Below are 9,598 nucleotides of genomic sequence, written 5' to 3' on the forward strand. Positions count from 1 at the left end.
ATCTCCATCCTAAAAGTGCTTTTCTTGATTTCTTTTTCAAAATCAGATAGAAAGGGAAATATGGGAGGAAGGGGAGAGGAGGAAGGAGGTCTACGTGTGTGTATGTACATAATTACTGAGAATCAAGAGTTGGAGGCCATATAGGTAATCTTTGGTGTTTCCAAGAGCAGATTTGAGCCTGTTGATGTCTAATCCATGAACCACTACTGCAAGATACCTCTTTTGAAGATGTGTCCTTTTAAAAAAAATTGACGTTATTTAATATTGATGACTTTGCTCTGCTAGGAAGATATCAATTGTTAACGTCAACTGACTATTAAAATGAATCTTTTTCTTTTTCCTTAGGACATCCTCTGACAAGTGCACTAGAAAACACGTTGTTTTATCCACCTCCAAGAATAACCTTAAAGTTAAAAATGCCTAAATCAGCACTGGGAGACTCCAAAAACAACTCAGTGAAAGCCAATAACAGACCTCTCTCACCTGATGAAAATAGCAACTCAGCCCCAAATTACAACAAAAAAAGTATGCAGATGCCCCAGGAGACATTTGAAATGAGAATGAAATCCTATTCCAGGTATTCCCATGACAGCAGGAGCAATGGGCTGCTAGCCAGTCTCAGCCATTCTAGGAATGAAGCAAAAGATTCTGGTCTAGCTCAGCCTTCTGAGTTCCATCGTGGGCAGTCTCTTGGTAAGCCTTTGGCCCTTCAAGCTGCACTGCAGGGGCAGTCTTCCATTGGAAATGGGAAAATACAACAGAACTCTAGGTTTGCAAAGTCCAATGGCTTGATGGGCAACAGCAGGTCAGGGGATGTCACACAAAGAGACAATTCTAGTCAGACTCCCTTTGAACAAGAGCCTGTGCTTTCCACTCACTTGTCTAGTCAGAGCAGCTTTAGAAAATCTTCCATTGAACATTTCAGTAGGTCCTTTAAAGAGGCAACCAATAGTTTGGTGAGGACCACAGAAGACCTCAGATGCTGTGAAAAGTCAACTAGAAGACTTAACTCCAAGGAGCGTTTATGGAGTAAGCAGACTCTTGAGTATCAGACAGGAGGAGCACCGTATCAGGAAAATGACGGGTATTGCCCCGATTTGGAACTTAGTGACTCTGAAGCAGAAAGTGATGAGAATAAAGAACAAATCAGGATAAGAAGAAACAGCTCAGACAGGGAAAGTCCTTCCAAGGATTTTGGAAGAGATTGTCGCAGCAGAAATAAAACAAGTATGGTTTCCCACAGTTCAGTGCAAAGGTGATTAGAAACTTAAAAGGGTAACTCAGCATTTATATAATCCCAGTGTATTGGTGCAAACCTAGACACCAAAGGATTCTAAAATATAATGCCTATGTTAGGAGGAAATGCAATTAAAAGGGTGAAATAATTGTTCAACAGTGAATTGGCGGGCAGTTTTAAAAAGTCTTACAAACCCATCTTCTGCAAGGGCATATAGGAGTCAACAGATTTTTAATTGTTTTTAGTTCTGTTATAGGGAATGTGTGTGTGTGTGTATGTATGTATGTATGTGAAATATGTGTGTGCATGCATGAGAGAGAATAAGGAATAGCTGAGCACATAGTAGATGCTCAAAAAATACTTTGGTTGATTTTTTACTTCAGGAACCTATTTTCATTATGCCAGGTTCTCAGCGAGACTTATTGTTAGCAATAAGTAATTGAAGTGCCAGGTTGCCACTGGTAGCCATAGGAATTAAGAGCCCTTGCTTCTTAAGGGGTTACAAGAGGGTATGTTTTGCAGACACTACAACTACATTCCTATTGCTCCTGCAGTACCTAGCTACTAAACTGAGGTCCTGCTCTGCCGTCAGTTTCTAATTTTGTGGAAATCTGTAAACTGTCTTAAGAGTTGAGACCAAGAGACCAACAGTATGGATGCTGCCAAACTCACTGACCTCTAGATAATCCCCTTTCTTTACCCCTTGCAAAAAGGTTATGTTTCTCTTCAGAATACCTTGCTTTATTCTGTAAATATTACCCCTCTAGGACTTTAATTTTTGGTGCCTGTATATAGGATTGCTTGTTTGGGGAATGCACTTGTAAATATGTTACCCAGCTAACAAGTACAAATGGCTAATTTGTGGATAGTGTTTACAAAAGTAGAGGTACTACTTTAAAGGAAAATGCTCTGATGTTTAAATTGAGGCAATCATGGAGGAGGATGCCAGGGCCCTCCCTCAAATGAGACCTTCTCTCCCTCGGGGCTATTTATACCTGGTATTTAAAAATAATAATAATAATATTAATAATAATAAGCTTGACTAAATTCATTTTGTCTGACAGTTTTGTATGTTTGCTTTTATTTTGGAGCACATTTTTATTGCCAAACAGAATTTGCAAGCATATGTTGAACACATATGGACGTATTAAGCTGCTTATCAAACTCGGATTGGAAGCAATATCCCAAACTAAAAGCCCTTCGTTTTCTTTGGAGAAGTAGCAGACTTCTTGATCCCAAACTCTTCCACCTCACACTTTTTATCGCTGGGGATAATCATTGCATTTGTCCCTTTTCCAACAGGAAAAATGTTGCATACCTAATTTCAAAAGCGCCATAGCTGACAATAAATGCCGGCTCTGGTTTTTTTTTTTTTTCATAGCCTTAATTTAGTATTCTCTTGATTCTAGTTTGGGAAAGCACAATAGTAATGATCAATAAATATTTTTTTCAAAGACCATGTTTTTATTTTTAAAGACAAATTTAAATTTTCATTTTTAATTTTATTTCAGTTACTTTGGTGGTGGAAGTTCAGGGCCAGTTCTCTTGGGAAATGAGGTATATTTGGCAGCTTTGCTTCATCTCTCTATTTGACTTTGCATCCTTACAACCATTTCTTTTCAGGTATTTTTGAAAAAATTTATCATGCTACATATATATATTTCTGTACTTTGCCTTTCCTGAATTACATCTTCAAAATACTTCCTGCATGTGGGTGTATGTGCCCATGTGTAAATATGCAGTAGAGCATTTTAAGTTTCATATATTTTATTTTAATGGAAAATGCTTTGTGTTCCTAAGCCATGGGTCATTCAGAATGAGTAAGTTAATTTCCCCCTTATTTGTACTCTAAGTATCCTGAGATTTTCTTTGACTTTTCCTTAGCTATTTATTAGAATGATACCGTAATGGTAGCATTGCCTTGAGAAAACTTTACTTAAGAGGTCAGCCGAGCAGCCATGTTGTTTCATGCCTTTCAGATAGGAGTATGTGGGAGAAAATGACAACAACTAACACAGAAATGGTGCTTCAGCCAAATTCCAGATATTTTACCATTTTGGGGATGGTGACTAAAGTATTTCCAATCAGGGAAATAGTTTTGATATTTTTTACAGGATTTTACTAGGTAAATGAAGGAGCCTTTGGTTGTATAGCTCTCAAGTGTTGTCCCCAAAGTGTATTTGCTAGTTTTTACTGTATGTGTTTGGTGGTTAATTGTTGTTTGAAGTATTACCTCTTAACCTTATTTGTTAATTTTTTGTTTGCATTTTGTTTTTTATATATATGTATATATATACATATATATACACGTATATATATATTCAATTTTCCAAGATAAACTCGGTCTTTTTCAAATGTCCCCTTTTTACAAATACTTTTTCATTAAATTATGAAACTGCTAACAGACTTTCTTTGAGGTGGTTTATTCAGCATTTTCTCTTTTCGAATTATCTGATTATTTAACAAGAAATGCACCAGACATCGGCATTGTATTTTCTTTTTCCTTTCAAAAATGTTTTGTTTCTTAAAAAAACTAAAATGGTTTGAGTTTTTAAAAAGAACAGATTCAGACTATAATGAATCAAGAAAAGGAATTCCCAGAAACTGGGCCAACCATAGAAATATTCTGATGACAACCCCCCCTCCCAACACACATACACAATTCTGACACGAGAGCCAGCCTTAGGAATTCTCAGGTTATTATGCAGTTGTACAGTGGTTGATGTGAGTGACTGGTCATTTCTAAAGCAACAAGGATACTGCAAGCATTAAAGAGTATAATTTTTCCAAAAATTTTCACTGTGCATGACAGTCCTTTCCAAAGACATATGACTGTTTAGTAATAATAATGTAGAAGTTATAATATACCTTGGGATATCTTGTGGGCATTTTTATAAAGATTGTTTTCATTATAAAGATTAAGGAATTGATTGGCTTAATAAGATCACAAGAAGAATCATTTGCAGAGATAGATGTACAAGATGAGATTCTTAATACTTGGTAGCTGTAGGGGTGGAGCCAAGATGGCGGAGTAAAAGTAGGAACTTGCTTGAGCTCTCCCCCAAACCCCTCCAAATACCTGTGAAAAATGATGCTAGGCATTTTCTAGAGCAGTAGAACCCGCAAAACGACAGAGGGAAACATTTCCAACCCAAGATAACCTGGAAGATCGATAGGAAAGTTGCAGTGGCCTAGGAGAAGAGTGCAGATCAAGGCTGGCCACGCTGGCAGAGACTGGGGCCCCCCCCCCCCCCGCCGCCGCAGCAACAAACCTGGAGCAGGCCTCAGGGGTCTGAATCACTGGCAGCTGTGGCAATTTCCAGACTTCTTAAACCCACAAGTGCCAAAGACAACTTGGAAGGTCAGTAGGATAGGTCTGTCAGGACCTAGCCCCCAGGTGGTGGAGGCAGCAGCAGCTACAGCAGTGGCTGCTTTCCCAAGCTCTTGGCCCACAGAGGGTGGGGGTATTGAGCAGTGGATGAGAGGGGGATTGCAGGGATCTCTTTCCTGGCACTGAGGCAGGATTCTCTTGCTTTGCCTGTGCTTGGATCTGGGTCACAATCCTGGGTGGTCCTGGGGTGAGGAGGAGCACTACCATGGTGGAGCTTGTGGTAGTGGTGGAGGAGGGAATCCTCATAATTCCAAGGGAGAAAAGAGTGCTTCTGGTCACTCACAGGCCAGGAAAGGAGTAAACATCTCTCCTTTGATCATACCACCTTGGAAGAACTGAAAATTTACAGACCGCTAGAAGTATCTCTGAAAAAAGCTGCACAAAACCCTTGAAGCTTAGGACAGTACACTCTCCACACTGGAAGCAGAGTTCTACCTTAACAAAGAGTTTAAAAGTCAAGTAATTGGCTGGGAAAATGAACAAACAGCGTAAAAAACTCAGACTATAGAATCTTACTTTGGTGACAAGAAAGATCAAAACATACAACCGGAAGAAGACAACAAAGTCAAAGCTCCTACATCATAAGCCTCCAAGAAAAATATGAATTGGTCACAGGCCATAGAAGAACTCAAAAAGGATTTTGAAAATCAGGTAAGGGAAGTAGAGGAAAATTGGGGGAAAAAATGAGAGTGATGCAAGAAAATCATGAAAAATGAGTCAACAGCTTGCTAAAGGAGACCCCCAAAAAATACTGAAGAAAATAACACCTTAAAAATGGACTAACCCAAATGGCAAAAGACATCCAAAAATCCAACGAGGAGAAGAATGCCTTATAAAGTAGAATTGGCCAAATGAAAAAGGAGGTCCAAAAGCTCACTGAAGAAAATAGTACCTTAAAAATTAGAATGGAAAGGGGATGTCCATCAATTGGGGAATGGCTAAACAAATTGTGGTATATGAATGTAATGGAATTCTATTGTGCTATAAGAAATGAGGAGCAGACAGACTTCATTACAACCTGGAAAGACTTATATGAATTGATGCTGAATGAGGGGAGCAGAACCAGGAAATCATTATACATGATTACAGACACACAGTATCTGTAAGGACCAACTTTGATAGACTCGGCTCTTCTCATCAATGCAAGGTCCAAAGACAGCTCCAAAAGGCTCATGATGGAAAAAACTATGCACATCTAGAGAAAGAATTATGGAGTCTGAATGCAGATTGAGGCAAACTATTTGCTCTCTTTTTTTCCCTTCTGTTTTGGTTTCATCTTTCTCATGTTTCATTCCATTGGTTATAATTCTTCTTTACAACTGGACTATTATGTAAATAAGTCCAATGTGAAGGTATATATAGGATCTACATTGGATTACATGCCATCTTGGAGGGGAGGGAGAGGAGAGGGAGGGAGAGAATATCTGGAACCCAAAAACTTGTGGAACTGAGTGTTGTAAACTAAAAATAAAAACTAAATTTATTTTTAAAAATTAAAATTAGAATGGAGCAAATGGAAGCTAATGACTCTCTGAGAAATAAAGAAATTATAAAACAGAACCAAAAGAATGAAAAGGTAGAAGACAATGTGAAATATCTCATTGGAAAAACCACTGACCTGGAGAATAGATCCAGGAGAGATAATTTAAAAAAATTATTGGACTACCTGAAAGCCATGATCAAAAAAAGAGCCTAGACATCATCTATCAAGAAATTATCAAGGAAAACTGCCCTGATATTCTAGAACCAGAGAATAAAATAGAAATTGAAAAAATTCACCAATCACCTCTTGAAGGAATATTGTAGCCAAATCTCAGAGTTCCCAGGTCAAGAAGAAAATATTGCAAGCAGCCAGAAAGAAACAATTCAAGTATTGTGGAAACACAATTAGGATAACACAAGATTTAGCAGCTTCTACATTAAGGGATTGGAGGGCTTGGAATATGATATTCCTGAGGTCAAAGGAGCTAGGATTCAAACCAAGAATCACCTACCCAGCAAAACTGAGTATAATCTTTCAGGGGAAAAATGGATATTCAATGAAATGGAGAACTTTCAAGCATTCTTGATGAAAAGACCAGAGCTGAATAGAAAATATAATCAATTCAATTGCTTTAGATTACTGTTGGAAATGATGTACAATTTACAGACCAAAACTAAATAAAATTATTTCATTCCTTCTTTAAATAAGCCTGGTCACAAAGTTGGGCAAATTGGAGAAGTATGAGAATTTTTTGCAGGATAGGTTTCACATTTTTCTTTTACCTCTTGAGTTTGGCATCTTTGTCACTAACTCCCAGTCACTGACACTCCTTCCCTACTCCCCAATCTAGGTGTCTAATTGATTCTGTTGTGTCTGGCTAAGAAATTATTCTGTAAATGGTGTCTGTGGGAAGAAACCAAAAGATAATCTTCACATTGGCAGAGTGTGGATGGGGCTGTTAAGTCACATCTTTTTAAAAACCATAACTATACTCATGGATAACCTTGTTTTTAGTTATAAACAATGATATGTATCTTTTGGCAGCTAATGCATGAGATAACAAAATATTTCTGTGGAACATATTTGTGGGGAAGATAGTGTCTTAATTGTCTGACAATTTCTGTCATTACCTCAAACGTGACAATTCACATCTTCTTGCCTGGCTGCATTGGAGTGAAGAGGCAAGGAACTCCATAAACCTCGGAGTGGGAGAGAAGGAAGGGAAGGGAATAGCATTTATATAGCACCTAGCACATGTCAGGCACTGTACTTTAAAAATATCACTTTATTTGGGAGGAGAGAGCTAATGCCAGCTCTCTTCACTCACATCAATATGAAGCCATGAACACAAGACTCTATTGTCGCTTGTCTCTGTTATGTCTGTTCTTTCATGCGTTAGGTGAAGGAGTATTGGAGATGGAATAAGGTTGACTGGGACCTTTGAACTTCAAAAGCTGGAAGAGTAAGCTGCCAGAGGTCCAGTGTTTGAAGTCCATGCCAGGGGGGATGGGCAGCCAAGCCAATTGAGGAGCAAGGCCCCATACAACCTGCTTGACTAAGTGTAATAGTGGATCATGGGTAGCCAAGAGGGAGCAAATCATCCATTGGCTATGCTCTACACTATCACTGAAAATGAATTTTGTGGGGAAAATGCTTTGTAGCAACTGCTTCAAATTTAAGGTCATTCTCCCCGGAAACCAGAGTAGTAGAACAACGTTGGAGGAAATGTTGGTACTTCTGTTCTTGGTATATCTTCTCAATAAATATACCATTAAAAAAAGCTAATTGGTGTTAATTAGTCAAATGATGCTGGGGAGCTAATTAATTACTGCATCAGTCACTAGAACACATTGGAATAGGGGCTCAAGTTCACAACATTAGAAAGAAATCCCCAGCACATCAGGGGCATCCTTAGAACGCTGAGATGGAGCCAACCCCACTTTGGGAACTGGACCTGTGGTCCTTGAAGGTAAGTCAAGACTCACTTCTGTATACTATTAAATATACTACATATATATGTATATAGAGAGATACAGACAGACACAGAAATATACTATATCTGTACACTATTAAGATCTGTTATGTCATTCATTGAGTACCATTGAGACCAAGATAACATTTGTAAATCCCTTTGCAAACCTTAAAGCACTATGTAAATGATGGATATTATTATTATTATATTCTAAGCCCACAAGTAAACAAGCTCATATTTTAGAAAAGAAGAAGAACCTCCAGAAGATAACAGAATTTTTCCCTTGACTACCATTCAGCTTAAGAGAACATTCCATCTTACGAGTTTGCAGTGCTTGCCTGGGTAATGTGGAAGTACTGGGGTAAATGGTAAAAAAAAAAAATATTTAGGGTCCCCACAGCTTCTTCTAAGAACAGCTGACAGTTCTTAATGAAAGCATTACAGTCTACATAAGCTTCGTGATCCACATCCCAAAGGAAATTCAGGTTGCCAAGGCAATTTGTAATCTGAAATTACAAACATAGTTTTTATTAATGCAACCCCAAACACCAAACAAACCTTTTGGGACCTTTCTCTACATAGGTAAAGTACAGCATTAGATTTACTACTGTAGTAGAATATATTGCCTGTTTAGTTCCAATGACTTTATCCCTGTTCATCTTCCTTAACATCTTCAGTATTTGACACTGTGGACCAGTAGTGTCAAACTCAAATAGAAACTTCTGGCTGCACATTGACTTGTTATTTTTCAGTCATTTCAGTTGTGTCTGACTCTTTGCAATCCCATTTGGGGTTTTCTTGGGAAACTAAAGTGGCTTGCTATTTCCTTCTCCAGTTCATTTTACAGATGAGAAAACTGAGGCAAACAGGGTTAAGTGACTTGCCCTGGGTCACACAGCTAGTAAGTGTCTGAGGTCATATTTGAACTCAGGTCTTCCTGACTCCAGACCCAGTGCTCTATTACACTTCCTAGCTGCTACATATCAACTTAAAAATCACAAATTAACATTATCAGTATTGTATTGTATTTTTATCTGTGTGATTAAACATTTCCCAGTTACATCTTTTTAAACATTTATTTAATATTTTATTTTTCCCCAATTACATGTAAAAACCATTTTTAAATTTGTTTTTAAAACTTTGAGTTCCAAATTCTCTCCCTTCCCTCCTCCCCAACCCCCTCATTGAGAAGGCAAGCAATTAGATATATGTTATATATGTGTAGTCAGGCAAAACATTTTCTTATTAGTCATGTTGTGAAAGAAAATATAGACACCCCCCAAAAAAATCTCAAGAAAAAATAAAGTTTAAAAAGTATGCTTCAATCTATATTCAGACAGCGTCAGTTCTTTGTCTGGAGATGGATAGCATTTTTCATTATAAGTCCTTCAGAGTTGTCTTGGATTATTCTATTGCTGAGAATCATCTTACAATATTGCTGTTACTTTGTACACAGTACATTTCACTTTGCATCAACTCATCTAAGTCCAGGTTTTTCTGAGAGTATCCTGCTCA

General features: G+C 37.9%; 1 protein-coding gene across 1 annotated transcript in view; it reads left to right on the forward strand.

Annotated features, from left to right (window-relative positions):
* The window catches only part of JADE3 (jade family PHD finger 3), a 185,272-nt gene extending 183,749 nt beyond the window's left edge, over positions 1–1,523 (forward strand). The window contains exon 13 of the mRNA XM_036746832.1: positions 346–1,523. Coding sequence (XP_036602727.1) covers positions 346–1,259 — 914 coding nt within the window. The 3' untranslated portion in view covers positions 1,260–1,523. The remainder of the gene's footprint in view (positions 1–345) is intronic.
* The last annotated feature ends 8,075 nt before the right edge of the window (positions 1,524–9,598 follow it).

This window comes from Trichosurus vulpecula, chromosome 2, assembly GCF_011100635.1.
Source record: "Trichosurus vulpecula isolate mTriVul1 chromosome 2, mTriVul1.pri, whole genome shotgun sequence".
Taxonomy (NCBI): domain Eukaryota; kingdom Metazoa; phylum Chordata; class Mammalia; order Diprotodontia; family Phalangeridae; genus Trichosurus; species Trichosurus vulpecula.